At 40.9% G+C, this 25682-nt stretch overlaps 1 protein-coding gene across 2 annotated transcripts; it reads right to left on the bottom strand.

Moving 5' to 3' along the window:
• Positions 1 to 4753: 4753 nt before the first annotated feature.
• LOC307117724 (complement factor I-like) lies at positions 4754 to 24317 on the bottom strand. 2 transcript variants are annotated; one of them, XM_079802751.1, is made up of 12 exons: positions 24174 to 24317; positions 23524 to 23887; positions 21855 to 22002; positions 19372 to 19556; positions 17344 to 17451; positions 17031 to 17135; positions 12626 to 12685; positions 12018 to 12154; positions 6438 to 6541; positions 6076 to 6356; positions 5381 to 5479; positions 4754 to 5238 (listed from the first exon to the last, which is right to left on the bottom strand). In XM_079802751.1, the coding sequence occupies exons 1-12, from the start codon at positions 24222 to 24224 to the stop codon at positions 5021 to 5023; spliced, it is 1860 nt and encodes a 619-aa protein (XP_079658877.1). In that variant the 5' UTR covers positions 24225 to 24317; the 3' UTR covers positions 4754 to 5020. The 2 variants fall into 2 exon arrangements, with proteins under 2 accessions (XP_079658877.1, XP_079658876.1); XM_079802750.1 differs by having other exon boundaries at positions 21855 to 22005.
• Positions 24318 to 25682: the final 1365 nt, after the last annotated feature.

The raw sequence follows: 25682 nt of genomic DNA on the forward strand, positions 1-25682 counted from the left end.
TTTAATGGCTCTGGGATGGCTCTTGGAATTGGAGTTCCAGTATCAGCATGCGAATAGTTATGCTGATTCAATGGGACTGGTAGGGCTTTCATAGTAGGGTGTGTCCTTTTACCTATACAACATTTGCATGGTATTGTTCAGAGTGTCTCCTCCCCTGCTGTATAATCCCTCCTCCTGAAATATAGATAAATTACAATGGACAACTCCTTTAGTTAGACTTGGAACCTCAGCTGAAGAACAGCACGATTCTCAATAAACGAGTAACGTCGGCTTTAAAGATATCCCAACGTCTCCTGGTCTCATTCTTCAAACGAGGAAAAGGAAATTCACAACAGTGCGTACAATCTACAAATCAGCCAGGATGCAGAAAAAAGCACACAACAGTGAAGGGGTGAATCTCTAAAAACATCAAGAGTGAGAAACAGACAAATACACTCACACACACTTATACACACAAAAACACACGCACACACAAATTAACGTGTCATTGCAAAAGCTAATTTTGTGAAAAGAGTTACTGTTCATTGAATTGTACAAAATTATTTTAATGAAAATGTTTATTATAAAAGGTTAATAAAAATGCAATTCTTTCAGTCACAACATTTTTTATTAAGTTACAATTAAAACAATGGGTAACAAAATGCTTTCCGTTTTTTCTCTTTCTAATGCAATGTTCAGGTTTGACTGTATTATAAAGTAAAACTGGCACTTCAAATTACCATTTAAACCAACCAAACAAACAAAAAACTTGACAAAAATAGTCTTTGAGAATCTCTTATTATATATTAAAATTCACAACCTAAAAAAAAAGGCAAACATGTGCAAAAACAACTAGAATTCACAAGCCTTTCTACAGAGAGCTGTAAATCCATCTAGTGGTTAAAATATGATATTGCATGATAATAATGCTCTCTGCTTCCACCAGATGGCACCAATCTGATTTCAAAAAAAAATTCTATAGGCCTAGTCTCTACTTTAACCTGAAATACAGCATTAATATAAATAAATGAAAAAATATATATACTGTATATACATTTTCTATTATATTCAATGGGAAAAAATGGATCAAAATTATTGCATAAATATGAATTATCATAAAATTCTCTCAAAACACAAAAAAAGAAAGAAAAAATATTATTGAACAAAAATACATTTAATTGATTTTACTGAAAAAATTATAATTGATTTCAGGAGTCGGGTCACTTTTAACCTGAAGGTCCTGAGTGTGACTGGAAAACGAAGAACCTCAGAGGGTTAAACTACATTTGGAACCTGTGACACTCTCAGTGGATGCATAAGATGTCCTAACAAAAATTAAGACAGTGCAGTGGCAGTAAAGCTGTTTCTCACTTGACAAGCGCTCACAAGAATTCACAAGCACAAATGATTTTAAACAATAAGGCTGCAGAGAAACAGCCACAAAAATGTGTATTTGTTTTAGGTGCTACTATTCAAAAATCGCACAACTTTTAAGATTCACTTAAAAGATGCTGATTTGAGGCAGAAGATACGCAATGCAGACGGGTACAGTCACGTTATATGATAATTTACTTCAGAATTAAGACATATATAGAAAAAATATATATTTAAAATCTTTTTGATCAATATTGTGACTTCTATTTTAATCCTGATTTTGAAACAATATTTCCTTACACAAACACACTTGTTGTCAGCATAATTTTTTGGAAGCTGACTTTATTGACAGTATTTGCGGGCACCATATACAATGGCGTCAGCCATTTTCGTATGGTGTGCTGATGGAAAATATCTGTATTAACTAGGAGTTGAACGACTTCCGATTTTTTCAAGCCGACATTTATGTGATGAAAGTCGAGTCGACGTCGACTAGTCGCTGATGACATCATTAATAAGCAAATAACCCTGAACCTTGAGCTGAGACGCGAACTCGAGTTTTCTTGTGCACAGGACAGCTATGGCATATGACACAGCGCTGCCCATAAGGTTATTGCTCCTCCTACAACAGCTTTTGTATCAGTTCTTTTGTCTTTGGGTCGTTATATTTCTCACAGATTTCTGCTTGTTCTGTATCAGATACAGATAAAGTAGCACAATAAAGATTACATGTATATGAATGCATTAGTGGAGAGAGCGATTGCGTGTGAATTAATTCTACTTGCCAGCGTCTCTCTACAAATAAGCTGTGAGTTTTAGTTACTAAGAAATATGTTGTAACTTTTCAGTTTCTAAGCTATTTTAGTGATAAATCAGTGTTGATACATTTCTGCACTACTGAATGGTTTTGTGTAAGGCGCGCGCGCGTGATCTCCGCATGATGTGCGAGCTATGTGTTTGTGTGTGTGTGTTACAATCAGTCCCGCCGCTGGCCGTTTTGATGCCCTAAGAGCGATCACTTTATGATGCCCGCGGTGGCGGCATTCGCAAATTTTGCAGAGCTGACCTGCGGGAGGGTAGAGAGAGCATTTTCTTGTGGTGCTCCCCGGTGCACTTGGTGCCCTACACGCAGCGCGTGATGCGCGTACAGTGGTAGCGGCGGCGCTGGTTACAATGCAGCACGCATTTATACAGGTCAGTTAATCACCGTTCTAATAGGCGTGCATTCTCCCGATCAATTTTGAGCTTCCAGATGGTATAATCAAACATGTCTTGTGGAGAGCTCTCGGAGTATGTATTTATTTGTCATTTTTAACTGTTGGAAACAGAGCCTGGCAGCCTGCATGTCAGGAAATGGCTTATCCTGTCGCGCCCTCTATAGGCCAGCGACTAGTCGACGTCAAGCTTAAAGCGTCATGGCAGAGCATTAAAGTCGACTAGTCGGTGCAACCACTAGTATTAACGGGAGAAACTGGGAGAAAACAAAACTAGAGGTTTTTCGCATTTTGTGGAAGGAAAGTGTTATTGCATACTGCTTACTTTTAGACTCTCGTAGAAGAAAACAAACGCAAGCCTAGGTATTTATTTGATACAGTGGCTAAATTAACCAAAGATAAAGCTTCAGAAGTTTCGAAATAGCACAGCAGTAATAAAATGTATGTATTTCTTTGCTGGCAAGACTGATTGAGAGAAAATTATAACCATGCAACATCTACCACAGTATCTCATCAGACGTCATGCTAATGACCCTCAGCAACAATTCCATTCATTCTTTGCTACAGGAGAGGAAGAACTGCGTTTAACGTATTAAAAACGTATTAAATCCTCAAAATGAAAAAACATGTACACATTTTTTTGAAGGCAGATTAGCCCCTCTTTTGGAATTATTTAAGAAATCATGCAACCATGTGTGTAACCACTAGAGGTCTCTATGGAGAGGCTTGAGAATTCACTAGTTCTCTTTTGAACACATTTAACGATTTTTTTTGATGAATTTGAATATATATTTAAACAATCTCAAAGACTATTTATTATAAAGTTTTAGATATTTTGTTGTTGTTAGAAATATAGATTTTTTCTTTGAATTTGTTTTTTTGCAGATTTCCCATTCATTTCCTATGGTGGTCACTTTTGACCGAAGAGCACAAGTGGGAGTATTTTTTTTACAACCCCTTAGCATGTTCGAATCATGCCCTCAATTTTTTTTTGTGTGTTTACATACCTAATGCTAGAAAAGTCACCAAGTTTCATATCATTCTGATGAAGCTGTGATTTTTAACATTTCAAAACAGAAAATTTTCTGGTCAGAAATGACCGAAGAGCACCAGAGGGTTAATATTCAACAATATTATTGATCTGACTCTACTGATGTGTTGGATGAGAACTGAACTGAGCTGGATGAAGACATCACTGTTTTGTTTGTTTCCAGAGCTGCTGTATAGATAAATTAACCAATTTAATACTTGACGATCTTTACAATGGAACTGAATCAACACTGAATGTACTTAAGCTGGACAACAGCCGAAATGTATCATCATGCGAGAGATGGCTTTCTTGAGGAAAAGGCAAACAGCACGGACACGTTCTTTGTTGCCTATAAAGTGGACGAGTTTCAAAGCCTGCTGCTTTTACATGAATAATAATTACATTAAAGTATTCCAATCTATAATTAACAGAGGCGGAAAGTACTCAAGTATTTTTACTTTCCAAGTAATTTTAATTCATGTACTTTATCAGTGTTCTTCTTTGGAGAACTTTTACTTCACAACCTTCCAAAACATAATATTGTACTTTTTACTGCACTATGTTTCATATTGAATATCATTTAATCCTTAATTACATTAAAAATGTAGTATTTTTATACTTGTACTCATGTAAACGTAATTAAAATTTGACTTGACTACAAGTAAGAAAGTACTATATTTTTAATGTAATTAAGTATTCAAAGAAAAAAACAACAACTTTTATTTATGAAAAGTAGTGAAATAAAAAGAATGACATTATAAATGATGCTGTAGAATGTAATGAAACGTAAGTTTTCCAAAGAAAAACACTGATAAAATATATACTTAAAAAAAAATTCTGGAGTGGAAAGTAAAAATACTTAAGTACTGTCCGCCTCTGATAATTAAATCCAAAAATGTATAGTTCCACAAGGACATGAAGGTGAGTAATGAGTTTTTATTATTGAGAGAACAATCCTTGAGGAAGATATATAGGTTGAAGATGAGATTAATATTACTATTTAAAATAATAAAATAAAATGCATTGTGGCCATCTGGTGTTCAAACGGATGAACCGCGGCTATCAAACTGTGCCCGTGTTTTATTTTATTTTTTATAGAATTCTGAAAAATTCGAAAGTTTTAAATATGTAGAAACAAAAAATGGCTACAAAACTTATCAGTGTATAAGGTTTTTTTATTTTATTTCATATAAAGTTTCCAAGAAGTAGCTCTTTCTATGTGATTACAGGATATACACAAATTACAGAATCCAGTTTTATCAACTCTAAAACACATTTATACGTGGTTTAAAATCTAATTTGGAAATTCACATCAGAAATGCAACTTCTCAAAAACACCACAAGCTATGAAACACATGGAAACAAAAGGAATAAGCTTTTAAATTGCTTGATACAGTAAGATCAATATGCAAATGTTAACCAGTTACTGGTTAAATTTGGTTACAGCCGGCCAGTCGGTGTGGCTGCGGATCCAGTCGAAATAATGTGCCACTTTAGTGTAGACGCCAGGATAATTGGGTTCGCCGCATTTATCACCCCAGCTCACTATTCCCCACACGTACGACAGGCCAGACGCGTCTTTACACACCAGCGGCCCTCCAGAGTCACCATGACACGAGTCCACATTCCCCTCCAGGTCACCTGACACAGAGCACAACCAATGAGAGCACAGGAACGGGTGAACGAAGAGTCACTAAGCACATGGTACTGTTACGTTACTTAAACAAAGGCTTAAACATTAATTACAGAAGTACATGCCTATAGTACACACTCACACACGTACCTGCACACTCCATTCCAGGGAGGAAACGGTCCTTGTAATAATTCTTGCAGTCGCCGATAATCGTCACATTTGCCCATTTTAGAGTCCTTACTGACTTTCCTGCTTCAAACAAACAGATATAGAGACAATTAAACCCTGACTGTAACCCCACCAGAGTAAAGGAAGTCAAACTAAAACCAATAACTACATCGGCTGTGCCCTCTACTGTTCATGAGGGAATCTGCATTTTTACCTCAGCCTGGGGCTTATTATTTACATTTTGGCATGAAGAGGTCTTTACTGTTGCACAAAAATATAACTTTACTGTTATAAAAAAAAACACAAAAAAAACAAGGCCAACCCATGTGAGAAAAAGTAACGCAAAAGTAACGTAACGCATTACTTTCCTTACAAAGTAACTAAGTAACTCAATTAGTTACTTTTTAAGGGAGTAACGCAATATTGTAATGCATTACTTTTCAAAGTAACTTTCCCCAACACTGATTATAAGCATGAGCTGCAGTTTTGTTGTCTTTCACTTTAAAAACTATAGCTCATTAAAGCAGGATAGATTCTGATTGGCTGTCAATGTTTTTATTGTTCGTCAACTAGGGGGAAAAAAGTGATTTGAGAGATATCGTTATAGTTGTGGTGTGGACTCTGATATTCTTTTATATTTGGAACGATTTGTGGAATATGGCCGTTAAGAGCCGAACCTCTGTCGAGGCCCCAGCCGGAGATGGTGCAGGTGTCGTTGGGCTGGAACTGTTGGGTGGACCAGGGCACGCAGACGGCTCGGACCGCGGGGTTGTCCAGCATGCACTTGTCCGAAAGAATCAGCTCCCGTAACTGCACCAAAGCAATGTCGTTGGCGTAGGTTTGTGGGTTATATTCATGATGGATGATGATGTTCTTCACTGGGATTGTCTCGGTCGTCGACTGCTTACGATGCTTATTCCAGAGAGAGAATAAGATTCTGTAGGACTTTGGTTTGGACCTAGGGACACGAAAATGCACAACAGTTTCTCAGTAGCTGTTCTGTACAGGTTTGATCAAAACGTGTGCCAATTGGTTGTACCTGACGCAGCGGGCGGCGGTCAAAACCCAGCAGCCACCCAGATACACCCCTCCGCAGTGGATCGAGCCTTCCTCCTGTATGGCCACCTGCCACTGTATCTGAGTCTGCAGGGGCAAAGCAAAACTGAGGCATTTTTTCACAAAATTGTGTCAGTTTACTAATTAAACTACATTGTTGACCAGCTAACTTTCTCAGAACATTCTGGCAAGATTCTCTCAAAGTGCTGAACAAACGTTCCATCAGTAACATCTTTTCAAAGTTATCTGGTCTTTAAAGTCTTAAAGTCTGTCAAGTCCTCGTCGTCAGTGAGGAACCTGGGTGTGCTCTTTGATACCAATCTCTCATTTGAAAGCCCATTTCTAGCATCTGTAAAACTGCATTCTACCATCTTAAAAATAACTCTAAATTACGGCACATGCTCTCAATGCCAAATGCTGAACAGTTGAGTCGTTCATGAGCTGTAGATTATTGTAATGCTCTACTGGGTGGTTGCCCTGCTCGCCTAATAAACAAACTCCAGCTGGTCCAAAACGCGTGTGAAAAAAAGTGACCATATTAGCCGGTTCTGTCAACACTGCACTGGCTCCCTAGCCTGGATGCCAGCCGAACTTAGCCCCGCCCACAACATTTGAGCACAGGCAGTTCGGTCTGGACTTGATCCGTAGAGGAGTAATTATGCCCGAACAGAAACGGTTCGGACCAATTAAATTGTCAAGGCGGGCTTTAGACGATGATGGACAGATGATAAACAGTAATGTAATCATTCATCACCAAAAAGCGCTTGGGTTGAATTTGTTCTAATCCTAAACGGAGAACTTGTTTGTATATGCATTCACCTTTACTATTTCTCTCAGAAATGATGATCGTGTTGGTAAGTACTCTGTGTATCCTTCAATTTTTTTTTACAACACCGGCAAAGATCGTTTACACTCATCTTTTTCTTCTAACGTTACTTATTCCAGCGTGCGGGCAGGTACAGGGTTGCCAAGTTTTTACAACAAAACCCGCCCAATTACTACTCAAAACTAGCCAAAAACAAGCCCAATAGCTTTCCGGGCAGGTTCTCCGAAAAAAAAGGCATTTGGGGGGTAAAATGTGTGTTATTTTGGCTGGGCTGCCTGCTAAAATTCACATTCCTGGGTCTATATATCACATAATTGGGGTCGCTTCAACCCGCTGACTTGGCAACACAGTGCAGTTGAATTCTGTTGACATTTGACAACTAACGTTATGCGTCACTCCGTTGCTCTGATTGGTTGTAGGTTTATCCAATTAAGGTCTTTCCTGGTTCAGTTGAAACACGCCCCATAATCACAGCCCAACGGAGCAGCATCAGACTCATATTCTGACTAGAATTGAGTATGACGACGTCAGGCTATTGGCTCCCTATTAAACATTGTATAAATTTTAAAATCAAAGCACTAAATGGTTTAGCTCCCCAGTACCTGAACGAGCTCTTAACACATTATACTCCATCACGTCTATTGCGGTCTCAAAATTCTGGCGATACTGGTCACAGCAGTAATGACACTGAGAGGGAGAGCGCGCACTTTATTACAGTTCATCTGAGTTGTTTTACGGATATAAAGTTGACCAGTTTATTAAGCACCCCCTAAAAAGTCATAAGGTCTGAATATATTTGTTTACTGTTAGTTGTAACGAGTGTTTTTGTGTAATTCGCTGTGTATGTTGATGATAATGCAAGGGAGAGAGAGTGTTTATGACAAGACTTTAATGCACACTTCTTGTACTGTGTTTTATTCAGCTCTTACAATGTTTTTGTGGAGTAAAACGGATGCTTCATCTTTTGTGTGAAGTACTAGCCTAGAAATCTAGACGCACCCTAGCTGCAGAAAATGTAATTTGCCGCCAGGGTCGTCTAGCAACTCTCAGTTGGCTTGCAAGCTTGAAAAACCAAACTCCAGAGTCAGGCCAATCACATCGTGTGTAGAGTCAGTGGGTCGGCTTAACATGATGACGGCAGAGTTGCGGCTGTTCCGTATGCTTGAATCCAAAGAAGCTGGCGAACAGCGACCGTTCGAATCGGCTTTGGCCGCGACTCTGGAATACTTGGAGTTAAGCTTTTCTTTGAGAAAAGAACGGCACTGAAGTCATTCTTAAGAAAGGAAGATGTGTTCTGAGTTTTGTCGACCGGATACGGCAAAAGTTTAATCTATCAACTACTAGCTCTGCTTCACCTTCTTCGCTGCTCTGGTTGGATGTCCACGTCCAGAGTCCAGTGACGTCTCTAGCCCATGACCAGCGTCCAGAGACGGCTCCAGCCCCTGACCAGCGTGCAGAGACGGATCCAGCCCCTGACCAGCATCCAGACTTCTCCAGCCCCTGACCAGCATCCAGAGACTAGCATCCAGAGACGGCTCCAGCCCCTGACCAGCGTCCAGAGACGGCTCCAGCCCCTGACCAGCGTCCAGAGACGGCTCCAGCCCCTGACCAGCATCCAGAGACGCTCCAGCCCCTGACCAGCATCCAGAGACAGCTCCAGCCCCTGACCAGCGTCCAGAGACGGCTCCAGCCCGTGACCAGCGTCCAGAGTCGGCTCCAGCCCCTGACCAGCATACAGAGACGGCTCCTGACCAGCGTCCAGAGTCGGCTCCAGCCCCTGACCAGCATCCAGAGACGGCTCCTGACCAGCGTCCAGAGATGGCTCCAACCCCTGACCAGCATCCAGAGACGGCTCCTGATCAGCGTCCAGAGACGGCTCCAGCCCCTGACCAGCGTCCAGAGATGGCTCCAGCCCCTGACCAGCATCCAGAGACGGCTCCAGCCCCTGACCAGCATCCAGAGACGGCTCCAGCCCCTGACCAGCATCCAGAGACGGCTCCAGCCCCTGACCAGCATCCAGAGGCGGCTCCAGCCCCTGACGAGCATCCAGAGATGGCTCCTGAACAGCGTCCAGAGATGGCTCCAGCCCCTGACCAGCATCCAGAGACAGCTCCAGGCCCTGACCAGCGTTCAGAGACGGCTTCTGACCAGCGTCCAGAGACGGCTCCAGCCCCTGACCAGCGTCCAGAAATGGCTCCAGCCCCTGACCAGCATCCAGAGATGGCTCCAGCCCCTGACCAGCATCCAGAGACGGCTCCAGGCCCTGACCAGCGTCCAGAAATGGCTCCAGCCCCTGACCAGCATCCAGAGACGGCTCCATCTGCTGTCCCAAGTCCAGAGGGAACTTCAGCCGGTGTCCTGAGTCAAGAGGGGATTCCAGCCCCTGATTAGGATTCAAGATCCACTCCAGCCATGAACTCATAGCTCCGCCCAAGAAAATGGGGGGGGGGGGGGGGGGGGCACACTTCCTGTACCGCCTTGGATTCCTGAATTACCAGGTCCGCACATTCTCTATGACCCAGGTCTGCCCATGGACCACGGCCAATGTCCCGCCATCCCTCCCCCAAAGACCGCCCTCCTAGACTTTTGTTTTGTGGTGTTTTGTTGGGCATCGGGAGCCGCCCATAGATGGGGGGATATGTAACAGGCGTGGTCTATATGCACCGTACAATGTTACTGCCATCTTGCACACCTGATCTTACAAAGGTCGCTCTGCAGAGTTGTGTGTTGTTGGCAGGTAAGTAACTTATTCATATTTGTATTAATCATTATATTCTATAATCATTTAGCAATGTGCATTCCATTGCATGTTCGTACTATTAGATGCTTCATGTCTACAGCTAAGAAAAATATGTTCCAAGAATGTTTTGCTAACGTTCCAATTAAGTTGAAAATGTTATTTCTGAATGTTCAAAATCATTCCAATTTGTAAACATTATGGAAAACGTTCCTTTTGAATGTTTTCTGAATGTTCTGAAACAAGTAGTAACATTTAAAAATGTTAGATTAATTTCCAGCTATGATGTATAAATAATGTTTTTTATGCTATTGTTTTGAGAACATTATTAAAAACCGCATAACTTTGAGCGAACATTCTATTTACGTTACTGCAAGAATGTTTTTTTTCATAACTTTGAGAGAACTGTGCCACAACATTAGCTAAAGTTCTGAGATTGTTCCCTGTTAGCTGAGTTCACATATCAAAACATAAATTTTTGTCACTTTGCACCAAAACAGATTGTATGTATCTTTATTTGCAGATTCTTAAGTGTTTGTATATTATATTATATGCAGCAAATGATGGAGTTTACTTAAGACATGCTCTGCCAGTGCCATTTCTAATCAATAGTAGTAGAATCTTATATTGGCTGCATCATATATTTACTTATATATTAAAAAAAATGTATGTACCTTATTTGTGCACTGCCTGCAATATCTTAAATATCCTCGCGGGGCAAAGCGGTAGGGCTCGGCCCAAGGGCAGAGCTCAAAGGCTTGGAATGATTTACTTACTGAAAGATTATTTTAAGAGAATATGGCCAGGCTCACGAAAAGTCTTCAGAGGACAACTGCCACCAGAAGGCGGCAGAAAAAATCTCAACTCTGGATAAGAAATCATAAGCCCCGTTTCCACCGTTTCCCACTTTTTTACAGGAACTTTTTTCCCCCCAGACCTGCTACTGTCTGCGTTTCCACTGCGGTCTAAAGTACCGTGAAGATTAGGTAAATTAGTCAGATGATGTAGGACTGCGTGCGACTGCTCCTCCCAGTCAGCGGCGGACAATGATCATTTTTGTGCGATACTGTCTGCAACAATAACAAGTGGATGAGATTCAAGCAACGCTGCTTTTTCTGGTTATGTATTGGTTTACTAAAGAGGTAATTGACAAAACGGCGGAAAAGAAAAAGCGTATTCTGAAAGCTTGTAAAGCTAGATTTAAAATAAGACAATGTATGTTATTATCAGCTATTACGGACATTGACCGTGAGATGGCTGAGACAAACGTGCGCCATCGGACAGAAAGAGCAAGACTGATATTTACTGAACGCAGAACGAACCTCGCAAGACTTTTAGAAATAAAATGCTGCATGAGCTCAACCAATCAGCATGTTCAGCGCCCAAGACCCACCCCCGAAAGTTCCCGAACTTTGAAAAAGTACTACCGTAGAAAAAGTAAAGAGCAGGGCCGTTTGAAGGGGGAAATATTTACCCGGAACTTAATTTAGACCCTACGGTCGAAACACACCGAGTACCAGCCCAAAGTTCCTGGGGAAAGTTCCTGCGGTGGAAACGCGGCTATACACTCACTTTAAAGACTGAGCCAAACCATCAGAAGTCAGAGTGAGAGATTGAGGCATTGACACTTATCCCCGGTCATGCATCCGCTTGACATTCTCATAATTAGAATGCTGAAAACTATGGATGCGGGCTGAATACGGTTTCTTCCATGGGACAAAAGAGATCAGAGCAAAACACCTGCAGTACATGCAAACAGCCCCCTTGAGGACTGAGCGTGGTCAGGACACGGATAAACACACTTCCTGAATGCTTTGCAACCACCAGTCTCCATAGTGATCACTCACTGACACGCTTCAAAACAAACGGCTCATGAAGACGAAGAAGAGGGTAACATGTTCCCCAGATGACAAGTTCCTTGCATGCTTTATCGACCTGATTAAAGTATTTTTCATACTGCCCTCCTCTGGTGTTTCCGAAGTTGTTTTTTCAAGACTGACCAGTAAGGTCTCTTCCCCTCCTACTAAGCGTTTCCTGCGTTGATGGGTCACATCATCCTCTTTTTTGTGCACATACTCCATATTGGGAATGCCACACTCCAGCTGGCTCTCTGTAGACGAACGTATTCTTCTGATCTCTGGAACAACGGGACATATGTGTTGATTCAGCCGTATGAATCCTGGGGAGATACTTCAGACACAAGCTACAACTAATTCAGTTACAAAAAATGTATTTCTGAATGTTCTCTGAATGTTCAAAAGGTTTTTAAAAACTTTTTTTTTCTTGATAATGCGAACGTTAAGGGAACATTCCATTGTATCTTTCTTCAAACATTATTGGAACGTTATTTTTAATGTTCTCTGAGCTATATGAAACAACATTAAACAAACATCCAACTTTTCAGGATCACTGAACGATGTATAAATAATGTTGTTGTGAACATTATTAAAAGACCAGATAACGAACGTTCTATTAACGTTACTGGAAGAACGTTTGTTCATAACTTTGATAACTTTGCCAGAACGTTCCCTGTTAGCTGGCTGCCCAGATCAAAAAGGGTCTCTTCTAGAGGTTTTTGTTTTATGAAGTGTCAAGAGTTTGTTCTCACCTGACATTGGATCGGAAAACAAATCTTCCGTATTATTTTTCTTTACTGGTTTGCGGTTTTCTGAAAAAAAAGAAAAAGAACAAACAGTTATTCTGTAACAAATACACTTACAACAAGTTTGAAGTCTGCAAATATGACTGACGGAACCTTCTTACAATAATTAACTTTTAATATCATGGACTTCTCGTTATTTATTCATTTAGTTTCATATTTACATTGGTTGGATTCCTATTGAAGCTTGTTTCAGCTACGGAATAAAAAATGAAAAAGGTGAGATATAAACTCGCAATCGCAAGATGAAAGTCATAATTACCTTTTTTATTTTTTATTCCATTTCCATAAGATTCCAGCAGCACAAAACCACGTTGAAACAAAAGTTGGCAATACGCAACAAAGGACCATGCAAAGATAAATTTGTTGCAGTGTTCAATGAAGGTCAAGAAAGTAGCATTTTGAAAAATATATATAAATCACAGACACATTGGATTTCTCAGAGGATGGCAAATTTGTATCATAATTGTCACTTAGGACAAGAATTTTACACTGCACTAATGCTGGAATGTGCCAACCCCTAGTTGATGCCAGGGGTCATCAGTTGATGTGTCCCCTTTCCATCCTTTTTTGCTGAGCATCCATTGCAATCTCTGCATACCGAAACATGTCATTTCAATGAAATACACAGTGTGCAAGGTCTGGTCTTTGGCTAGTACTGACACTTTCAGGTGGGACTATGAGTCGCCCACATCAGCCAACATTTTCCAGTCTTGTGCTCCTTCGAGATGTATAGCCTTGGTCGATAAAGGAAGCCTTCCCTGTACCTTCTGCCCTTCCCAAATAAATGGCACTGCCTGGGTTGTGCTTGGTGTTCTGATGGGCAGGGCATTGGTGGCTACTCTTTAGGTCTCAATCACTGCGGACAAGCATTTTAACACTTGGTTGTGTCTTCATGTGTACCGGTAAGGACATGTCTGAGAGAAGAAGGAGATGAACATAGCGGATATGATGGATATTCCCCAACTACAGCTGGAGGTTATTGGGTGAAGGCGGACATTGTAGGTTGCCCTGAACAGGAAGCTCATTCTACTTGCCTTCATTCTCCACAATTCCCTCGAGCTAATTTCCCTCTTCTCTCTTCCAGTTTGGCCACTGTCCCTGCTGGGCCTGAGTGACTCCTTTTGCATGCATTGCTGCCTCCTCCTGATGCTGGACTTCCAGGATTACCACTTTTAGCCGCTTTGAAGGTGTAGCCTTATTCCACTCAACTCCACAGTGGAACTCCTTACCATTTCTTCAGATAGGAGCTTATCATTCTCTCCATCTTTTGTGAGGGGGATGTCAATAATGGTTAGGGGCCACATCAGTCTGGGCAGCAGCCCAAACTGTAGGTACCAGAGCTTTAGGTTTCCTGGGACTATAGATTTATTGATGATCTCAAGGCCCCTGTCTACATCCCGCTTCAGCTGCCAGACTTGTTCACAGTCCTTTAGGCTTGCACCATAGCATTTGATCCAAGGCTTTTGATGGGCTTTTCCAGTATTGTTGGTATGGGGTCATTGTTAATGAAGAACCTTTGGTCAGACAGCTTTCCTTAAAGGATGGAAATGCTTCTTGACTTGGATGGATTGATCTTCATCTTGGCCCATTCACTGTTCTTCTGGAGTTTCCTAAACAGGTATCTAGTGCATGGTGCTATTGTGGTCAGGGTTGTCGTGTCATCCATATAGTCCCTTATTGGTGTGAAACGGACTCCAGACAACAGACTACACTCATTTACATTTACATTTATGCATTTGGCAGACGCTTTTATCCAAAGCTACTTACAGTGCTTATTTCAGGGAAAATCCCCCTGGAGCAACATGGAGTAAAGTGCCTTGCTCAAGGACACACTGGTGGTGACGGCTGGGATTGAACCAGCAACTTTCTTCATATCAGTTTCATGGTTTAACCCACTGGACCACCATCTCACATCTCGCCACTCGCCACCAACTTGGACACCCTAATAATAACCTCCATCGTCATGATGAAAGCTAGTGGGGAGATGTGCATCCTGCCATTTTGTCCATGGTAAAGTTTGGTGTAGTAAAGCAGAACTGCAAGTCTTGAAAATAGGCTTTTACCAAGATTGTGATACACTCTGGTATTTTGAAGAAATCAATAGCAGCCCAGAGGATGCCATGTGGAATAGAACCAAAGATAGGTTGTCAGCCTTTGCGCTATGACAAAAAAAAAATCTTGTCTTCAACATTGAGAACACTTATAAGACGGAATTGACTGATGCTTGAGGATTCTTCCTCTTTGGTGTCAGAATTCCTGCTCTCTGCCAAGCTTTAGGTATAACTTGCTTCACCCTTGCGACCCTCATCCCAGAGAAAGTGCAGAATATCAGGGGCATTCTAGTACACCTTGTTCGGGCATGGAGCTTAAGATGTTCTTGCCGGCTTTATTATACTCTGCGCCTCCTTCCAGTTGGTGCTCTGGGTGTTCAATAGGTGAAATGTTGGCTGGGATTCCTATCTGCTCATGCCTTTCTGGGTCAGAATGTATTTTTCCCAGGTTCAACCCCAGTGCCTGCTTTGATGTCTTCAGAACGCCTCCCTTCTTTTTTACTTAAGAGGGATTTCACAAACCTGAAGGGGTCTTTAAAGAAGCATTTTCTTGCTAGTTCCTTCCTTTTCCGTGCTAACCTTAGATTTTCTGCTGGCCTTAAGGATGTCAGTCGGCTCTTGATGTTCCCCTGGAGTATGTTGAATCCCTCTTTCTCCTCTGTGGAGGTACTCCTCCATTGCTTTTTCAGCGGTCCCCTCTGTTGTACCAGGGCTCAATTTCCAGCTGCCTCCTTGACTTGACCCCTGACTTTTCTCCGTTTTTGGTCATCTTGGCTGGCTAGGCCCTATACACTCCTCCACTGCTTTCTCTGTGCTTGAGTTTACTTCATCTGGTACATGGGGCTGAAATCCTGCAAACTGTGATTTGACCCCGGTTTCTGGACTTCACTCGACTAATTTGACTGCCTTCTTAGCAAGGTCCCTGTTCTTGACCAACAACCACCACCTATTCTTTCCTTTGTGTATTTTCAGTCCCTTTTTTGATGTCATTCTCCTAAAGCTCAATATCATTTTCTCTTAGTGTGTTGACATCTTGTGCTGTGGACCTCTTCTGTGTATTATTCGTTCCAAGGTCATCAGCCATGTGGTCCATCAATGAGCTGTTTCACTCCTCCTCTCGTCGACTCTAGGGTTATTCTTCTTTTTTTGTTACCTTCATAGCTATGGGTGGCGGTCTCCAAATACTTTTCTGTATTGGATCCTGCCGACATGGGTAGCTAACCCATGCCATTCCTTCCAGTCAGCCATCACAAGGTCTTTCCTTTGTTGTCAGCTATCCTGTTCATATCAGTCACTGGTCAGATACACTTAGTGAACACATAGGATAAGGTGATTCACGTTCCTTTAAATATGCTAAAATGCGCCAACCACTTGTAGATGCCAGGGGTCTTCAGTTGATGTAGGCGACACATCATCAGTTGACACATCATCACTTACACACATCATCACTTGTACACTCACCTAAAGGATTATTAGAAACACCATACTAATACTGTGTTTGACCCCCTTTCGCCTTCAGAACTGCCTTAATTCTACGAGGCATTGATTCAACAAGGTGCTGAAAGCATTCTTTAGAAATGTTGGCCCATATTGATAGGAGAGCATCTTGCAGTTGATGGAGATTTGTGGGATGCACATCCAGGGCACGAAGCTCCCGTTCCACCACATCCCAAAGATGCTGTATTGGGTTGAGATCTGGTGACTGTGGGGGCCATTTTAGTTCAGTGAACTCATTGTCATGTTCAAGAAACCAATTTGAAAGGGCTCACAGGACTGCCGCATACTGGATGTTTTTCCCTTTTCACATCATTCTTTGTAAACCCTAGAAATGGTTGTGCGTGAAAATCCCAGTAACTGAGCAGATTGTGAAATACTCAGACCGGCCCGTCTGGCACCAACAACCATGACACGCTCAAAATTGCTTAAATCCCCTTTCTTTCCCATTCCGACATTCAGTGTGGAGTTCAGGAGATTGTCTTGACCAGGACCACACCCCTAAATGCATTGAAGCAACTGCCATGTGATTGGTTGATTAGATAATTGCATTAATGAGAAATGGAACAGATGTTCCTAATAATCCTTTAGGTGAGTGTATATTACTTATGAATCAAATTGTGTGAAGAAAACACAGATGTGGTTTAAATGTCTTGAAATTTTGCAATTTAATTTCTCTCCCTAGGCAATCTAGTCCTGTCTGAGTAGGACTTTTGATGAACCTGAAGATGAAAGTAAAATGGACACTATTTCTGGAACTGAAGCATTTTTTTTGCAGTAATGAAATCTCAGATGAGTTCACTGACCATCCAGTTCATCTTCTCCTCCCAGACAGTCTCTGATTCCATCTTGGACGGCGTGTTGGGGAATACAGACGTCCGACTTACAGTGGAACGCTTTATTTTCACATCCTTCACACAACAGAAACGGTAACATTAAGATGGGTTTTTAATACTGTGTTTTAAGGCAATGCATTCATTGTTTACAATTACATATGTAATGCTTTACATTAAAAAATAAACAGTACGTTATTTAGAAAGAGAAAACAACAGACAGAATTGTGGAAAACAGGAAGAGGAATGATGATGTCACAGACAGAGGCAGGAAGTAGAGACTCACCTGTGCAGCACATCTCATCACTGTTGTCTCCACAGTCATCAACACCATTACAAGGTTTTCCATGGATTAAACACTTCCCATTTGCACACATGAACTTCTTACATGTGCCTACACAGAGGAAAAACATCAGTGTGTGTGAGAAGGGTCAGCACAGAAAATAATGCTCACCTTTTCCATAAAAAAATGTGATGAAGATGCAGATTAAGTCACTTTTATGTTAGATAACTATGAAAGCTTGTGAGGTAATTGTGACTTTTTATCTTGCAAGTCATACTTTTTATGTCAGGCACTCTGTCAGTCGGACCTGCAATGTTTTTTTTTCTCTGGTTGGTGTGTGTGTGTGTGTGTGTGTGTGTGTGTGTGTGTGTGTGGACTGGTAATCATCACGTTATGGGGACAAAATGTCCCCACAAAGATAGCAATATCCAAAATCCTCATCCTTGTGGGGACATTTTTAGGTCCCCATGAGGAAAACATCTTATAAATCAGACTAAGTGATGTTTTTTGAAAATGTAAAATTGCAGAATGTCTCCTGTGAGGGTTAGGTTTAGGGGTAGGGGCAGTGTAGGGGGATAGAATATACGGTATGTACGGTATAAAAACCATTACGCCTATGGAAAGTCCCCATAAAACATGAAAACCCAACATGTGTGTGTGTGTGTGTGTGTGTGTGTGTGTGTGTGTGTGTGTGTGTGTGTGTGTGTGTGTGTGTGTGTGTGTGTGTGTGTGTGTGTGTGTGCGGGTGTGTATGCTATGCGTGTTGGGGGTGGGTTGGTTGGTACACATAACTGATGATGATTGGTGGGTGGGAGACAAGGTTGAGGTTGATAGGTTGAGTTCATACACACACCTATGACACAAACGCACATGCACAGTCACACACACCAACGACCATGAGTCAGAACAAAGGCAAGTCCAACGACTTCAAAGGTAGCTTTCTCAAACTGGAAGTATAAGCGCTACTTTTCCCTCGTTGAGGTGAAAGGTCAGAATGTTTATGTAACGTACAACTTATGCCCAGGAGGAAAGAGTCTCTCCACGGCGGTGGCAAGTCATTCTAATCAAATGAAGCCTCACATCATCACATGTTACCACAACATCAGTGGCTAAACACCCAGGAGATAACATGAGCTCTACTACCAAACGAGTAGTATAGTACTGATAATATTTACACTATAGTAGGCCTACTGATAATATTTACAATAATGTATTGAATTTGATAGGTGTCTCTCACACCAGAACATTGCAAAACATTGTACGTTAATGTACACTATTGTAATGTTGCTGTGGGACAATGTTTTATAATAATAATTTATTTTATTTAGTGTCCAATTCATTCATTTAACATATTTAATATTGCGGGCATCCAAGTTTTGAAAAAAAAAAAAAAAAAGTAACACAGAAGTTACTTTCCCTGGTAATTAGTTACTTTTATAATGATGTAACTCAGTTACTATTTGTAAGAAGTAACTAGTAACTATAACTAATAACTTTTTTAAAGTAACGTGCCCAACACTGGACTCTGCACGGGCAGTACTAAAGGGACGCTGAACATGTTGATATCCCTTTGGATTTTTAGGTGACAAAGATGCTGCCAGCCTTATATACCCGTATGTACGGGCACGGCCTGGCAAATTCTGCATGCCAATTTCATTGGCATTTTCTGTTATTCTCAGAGATGATTGGGGCTCCCAACAGCAAACCCCCATATGTCGGTTTCGACAGACGTTGAAGTGACGGACAGAAAGGGAAACTTTGTTTCTCCAAATACTGAAGCCTGATTGAAACAATCGGCATTGTAAAAAGCACTATATAAATAAAGGTGACTTTATCGAGTGAACCATATCGAAAGGGAAACAACATATCTTATTGTTCTTACAACCAAAAACATGTGCCTCTAATTATTCAAAGAATAAAAGATATTATAGTTTGCATGCGGAAAACAAACACTTTGTTTGAAATATTTGTGTTAAATGCCGAATGCACTCGCTCATTAAGTGGGATGTTTAATTGTCTTTAAAAAATCACCTTTGGTTTCGTCATAACACTTTGCGACGGCCACGTTTGAGTCATCTGTGATTGGCTGGGGGTTAGAGATGGTGCACTCGGCCAATGAGAGCTCAGATCCTGTGCAGCGAACACTCATACACTCCGTTGGCCAGTTAGAGCCAGTAAGAGACTTGTACTGGATTTTAGCCGTCCTCTCCGCTCCGCTGAGACACAGACAGAACAAGAAAAGCAGTCAGCACATGATGAGTCGAGAGGAAGGACGTCTTGTGTGTAGTGTGTATCATTTAGTCAATTATAGACCAATCTCAAATCTACCCTTTCTGTCAAAAATACTTGAAAAGGCAGTGTCTTCACAATTATGTTCCTTTTTAGAAAGAAATGGTATCTGTGAGGATTTCCAGTCAGGATTTAGACCGTATCATAGCACTGAGACTGCTCTCGTCAGAGTTACAAATGATTTGCTCTTATCATCCGATCGTGGCTGTATCTCTCTATTAGTGTTACTCGATCTTAGCGCTGCATTTGATACTATCGACCACAACATTCTTTTGAATAGACTCGAAAATTAGTAGGTATTAGTGGAATTGCATTATCATGGTTTAAATCATACCTATGCGACCGTTATCAGTTTGTAGTAGTAAATGAAGATATGTCACACCGATCGCAAGTTCAGTATGGAGTACCGCAAGGCTCAGTGCTAGGACCGCTACTCTTCACCCTGTACATGCTACCACTGGGAGATATCATTAGGAAGCATGGCGTTAGTTTTCATTGTTATGCTGACGATACTCAGCTCTATATTTCTTCACGCCCTAAAGAAACTTACCAATTCACAAGATTAACGGAATGCATAGCTGATATAAAACATTGGATGACTGGTAATTTCCTGCAACTCAATTCAGAAAAAACTGAATTTTTAATTATTGGACAAAAAAGCTCCACAAGTAGTAACCTAGAATACTGTCTAACACTTGATGGCTGTTCTGTCAAGTCCTCGTCGTCAGTGAGGAACCTGGGTGTGCTCTTTGATACCAATCTTTCGTTTGAAAGCCACGTTTCTAGCATCTGTAAAACTGCTTTCTACCATCTTAAAAATATATCTAAATTACGGCACATGCTCTCAATGCAAAATGCTGAACAGTTAGTTCATGCGTTCATGACCTCAAGGTTAGATTATTGTAATGCTCTACTGGGTGGTTGCCCTGCTCGCTTAATAAATAAACTCCAGCTGGTCCAAAACGCAGCAGCTCGAGTTCTTACTAGAACCAGGAAGTATGACCATATTAGCCCAGTTCTGTCAACACTGCACTGGCTGCCTATTAAATATCGCATAAATTTTAAAATCTTACTTATTACTTACAAAGCACTAAATGGTTTAGCTCCCCAATACTTGAGCGAGCTCTTAACATATTATACTCCATCACGTCTACTGCGGTCTCAAAATTCTGGCCAGTTGATCATACCGAGAATATCCAAATCAACTGCAGGCGGTCGATCGTTTTCCTATTTAGCACCTAAACTCTGGAACAGTCTTCCTAACATTGTTCGGGAAGCAGACACACTCTGTCAGTTTAAATCTAGACTAAAAACACATCTCTTTACTGTGGCATACACATAAAACACTTTTTCAATGAAATGATTGTTAGGCTGCATTAACTAGGTCAGCCGGAACCGGGAACACTTCCCATAACACCTGATGTACTCGTTACATCATCAGAAGAATGGCATCTACGCTAATGTTAGTCTCTCTGTTTTATCCCGAGGTTTACTGCAGTCAGCCGGATCCGGGCCGTATCCAGATCAGATGGTGGACCTGCGCCCAGAGAAGACCAACACAGGACCCCGAAGTGTCTGGGAGACCGTGATTAGACTCCCCCTGAAACTGCCTCATCGACACGGCATCTCAATAAACCCGTCTCCAGCGTGTTGCCTCCGATCATTCGAATATTGCACTTTAATAATTATTTAATCAACATCATCCTCAATAAACCCGTCTCCAGCATGTTGCCCCCGGTCCCTCGAATATTCTGATCTATTATGACCTCCGAGCTGTAAAACTGCCTGAATAATAATAATAATACGCTGTTTGTTAATTGACCAGAGGAGAACTGGCACCCCGACTGAGCCTGGTTTCTCCCAAGGTTTATTTTTCTCCATTAGGTCACCTAATGGGGTTTTGGTTTCCTTGCCACTGTTGCCTCTGGCTTGGCGTGCTCAGTTGGGGACACTAAATTTTTCAACTAAACATCGAAATACATCTAAATAATAAACTAAATTAACCATTTAAACTAAATTACTGATCAAATTATTGATCTAAAGCCCACACTGTCACTGTATGATACTTGAAATTTTTCCAGAATGGCTATACAGCTGAATAAAATTATGCTGCATTATTTTCCTGTTTAACACTGTAAAGCTGCTTTGAAACAATCTACATTGTTAAAAGCGCTATATAAATAAAGTTGACTTGACTTGACTTGACTAGTGATGGGTGTGTTTACCTGGCGACATTCAGAGGGTTTCGGCAAACGACATTCGCTGCAGCCATATTCCAGTCCTTGTCACATACCAACATTTTACCCTTCTTTGTCTTTATCATGACCACTTTATCAGAGCCAGAGTTCTGCAGACTGACTTCCACCTTCTCTTCTGCTGGACACAAACACGGGCAAACAAACCGGTGAGCACTGTATAATCACACACCAATTCATCCCACACCTTTTTTTCACATGTTTTTCTTGAAATTGTGTGATTATTTGTCATTCAGGGTCTTGAACATGCCTGCTAAGTTTCTCTGTTGTGACTGTCTAATGTGTGTATGATATTCCTATTATGATTGTGATGTTAGCGGGTCAATTTGACCTGTATAATTTAAAGGCAGCTGCACAGGCCCAAAATAAAACCCTCAAAATTATGTATTCTGTCAAGTCAGTTTCTAAACTTCCCTCTAAGGGCATTTATATTAACATTTATGCATTTAGCATTTCTTTGAAGAAATGTACGCTGCATTAAAAGCATACATTTTTGCTGGGAATCAAACCCATGATCTTGGTGTTGTGAGCGCATAAAAAAGACAAAGAACATTTAAAAAAAGCAAAAATACAATATTTACAATCATATGTTCTCATGTCAAGTGTTAATGTTAGGTTTGAACATTATTTTGTCGTTAATTAATTAGTTAATGTCATAATTTTTGGGGAATAGTATTGAATAGGGTCAATATGAGTCGGAACATATCGATCCACAAGTTTAATATAACACAATCTCATTTAGACCAGAACAAGCAAAAGAAGTCAAAAGAAAGAAGTCAAAAGAAAGCCCGAAAAAAATGTTATTCTCCATTCTAGTTCTTGAAAGCATTTGTGGTTTACATTTACGCATTTGGCAGACGCTTTTATCCAAAGCGACTTACAGTGCACTAATTACAGGGACAATCCCCCTGGAGCAACGTGGAGTAAAGTGCCTTGCTCAAGGACACACTGGTGGTGACCGCTGGGATTGAACCAGCAACCTTCTGCATGTCAGTTAAGTGGTTTAACCCACTGGACCACCATCTCGGTTTGATACAGTAAATGCTTTTCTAAAGAAACCAATGCATCTGAAGAACCTCAAGGACATTTGGTTAACAAACTTTTGTTCTTGATCGATTCTGGAGGATTTTGTGATATGGGATAATGACCCAGCAAACATTCTGGCAAGGTTCTCCCATCGTTATGAACAAACGTTATTCCAATAGCGTTGATAGAACCTTAAAGGAACATGCCAACTCTTTGGGACTTATTCACTGTATCCCTCAGAGTTAGATAAACCCATACACACCATTCCCATAACTCTGTCTGACCTACTAGCTTAGCACAAAGACTGGCTAGATGGAGCTGTTTACCTCCAGTCTTTGTGCTAAGCTAGGCTAGTGGTGGGTGAGTACTTGTTCCAAAACCTTCAGAGAACATTCAAAAGTAACGCTCCCATAATGTTTACAATATTATGAATCGAAATGTTGCTTTAATGTTCACACAACCAAGAAAAAACGGTTTTAAAACATAAATTTTTTTGTTGAGTGTTCAAACATAACATTTGCATAACTTAATGGGAACATTAGCTAAATGTTCTTTGAAGATATTTTTGTTAGCTGAGGGTTTTTTGTCTCGTTTCCATGCATTATGTCCTCACCTTCGCAGGTTCTGCTGAAATGAGAGAAAAGGGGCCTGTTGGATCTGCAGGAGATGGCTTTGGCCTGACACATGGAGTAATACTTGGATCCTTCCAGCGTACACGCGTGGTACTCCTGCCGTGGACACTTGTACGGCATCTTACAGACACACTGTCCCGCGATACATCGCCTCCAAGGTGGACAGAACACTTTTGAGCAAGACAGCCGTGTGTACTTCTGTTCCAGACATTGGGCCGGGCCCAAGAATGACTCTCTTTCCTCCGAAACGGCATCTAGACTTTGATCCGAGTTTGACTCTTCACCTGGATTTCTGGATGGGACTCGGTGTTGGGTTCCATCGGTTTCTGATTGTCTTTCCAGAATCTAATAAGATAAAATTAATTTCAATTTCAAATGTACATCAATCCATTCACTATGGAAGCTTGTTTCCGCTGTGGAATAAAAAGCGAAAACACTTTTTTACCTCCCAATTGTATGAAATTACTTTTATTCATTATTATAACGTGTAATTTCTTTTCTAGGGTTAGGGTTTGCAACGCCAAATTCATTTTCTGGTAGAATAATGACTGTTTTCACACTACAGAAGCAGCCTTGTCATGATTTTTGAACATGTATTTCACATGATGAGATGAGAGAAACAGAAACTCACGGCGGTCTGGAAGAGAAGACTCGTGAAGATAAGAAGAGCGAGGACCCTCATGACTCCTGCAGCTTTTCTCTGTTCTGCTCTTTGTCCCTCAGCTCAGCAGACGCACTTCCATCCCAGAGTCAGACGGACAAATCCGCTGTCAATACAAGCCCGACCGCAGACAGTGAAGGAGGAGAAACACCAGTGGGAGGAGAAACTGCCCGGAAAGCTTTATTGACACTAATGATGTGCAAATATGAGCCGTTATAGGTTATAGGGGTCAATGACGTGCAGATTTCATTATGCATTATTTCTGATCTCTATGTGAATATATAGTAAAGTGTCATTTATTCCTGTGATCAAAGCTGAATTTATCATCATTACTCCAGTCTTCAGTGTCACATGACCCTTCGCTGATAAATCTGATATGAGGATCTGATGCTTGTTTTGGTAACATCTTGGTATTTACAGTCACTGAATATCTTGTGTCGAATGAGGAACGTTCATCGATTACACAATGATGTTATTTGCACAGAAGTGTAACAGTATTTCTCAATATAAACCACTGGAAGTAACAGAGGCATGTGTTTTACAGCTTCATAATAACAAGCGCAGAATTAATCAGAAACCCGAGGTTTGGTAGGACAGTAAATAAACGTTCATTGAATTATTAACTTGAGTCTCAAACAAAACATAAACCTCTGGACTGAGCAGAAATCAAAATACCTTCTGACATCAGACTTTCCCTAAAGCACTAAATATTTTGAGCATTTCTATAATAATTACATTTAATATTTCATATCTACTTTTTGACAACAGCTTCAGGTTTATTCCACAAATCTGTCATTCGTAAGCAATGGCAACGTCAAATTCTTATATTTTTTGGTATTAATGACCATGAATTGATTGGTGCAGATTGTTTTAAACATTAAAAAGTAAAACATCAGGAATAAAAAGTGCTTATGAACCGAAGACACTGGAGAGGAATCACCCTAAAAATACTGATATAGCCGGAAAGAGAAAAACTCTGAGCATTCCAGTCCTTCCCGAATGATCCCATCTGTCCAAACACAAGCACGATCGCAGGTCATCGAGCTGATCCCAGTAAACAGACACATGTAGAAATCTACAGCGTTTGATTAGAACAACTGAGTGTAAATGTGAAGATTTGTGCGCTCTAACATGCAGGTTCCCAGATGACTAAATCATTACCTTTAGCTGACGTTCCCACCAGAACGGTTGTAATTATTACAGCTAAAACATTTAGGAAAACACGCTCAACACTTTTTTTTTGTGCACACTATGGTTACATTTACATTTACATTTAGTCATTTAGCAGACGCTTTTATCCAAAGCGACTTACAAATGAGAGCAATAGAAGCAACTACAACAGTCAGAGGCTACAGTATGCAAGTGCTGTAACAAGTCTCAGTTAATCTAACACAGAACACACAGGATTTTTTATTTTTTTTTAATAAATTAGACAGACAGAAAAATGAATAGAATGTTAAGTGCTATTCTTGATTGGTC

This window comes from Gobio gobio (genome assembly GCF_949357685.1).
Source record: "Gobio gobio genome assembly, chromosome: 21".
NCBI classification, from domain to species: Eukaryota; Metazoa; Chordata; class Actinopteri; order Cypriniformes; family Gobionidae; genus Gobio; species Gobio gobio.

Bases quoted from the DNA above. Each gene is read 5' to 3' on its own strand.
- LOC307117724 (XM_079802750.1), bottom strand. From the start codon at position 24,224: ATGAGGGTCCTCGCTCTTCTTATCTTCACGAGTCTTCTCTTCCAGACC. The intron at 17,452-19,371 runs GTGATTTTTTAA...TCCTCTGTGTAG, and splicing joins GTGTTATGACGAAACCAAAG to GCACATGTAAGAAGTTCATG. The intron at 12,686-17,030 runs GTCAGTGAACTC...CTTTTTTTTCAG, and splicing joins AGGAGAAGATGAACTGGATG to AAAACCGCAAACCAGTAAAG.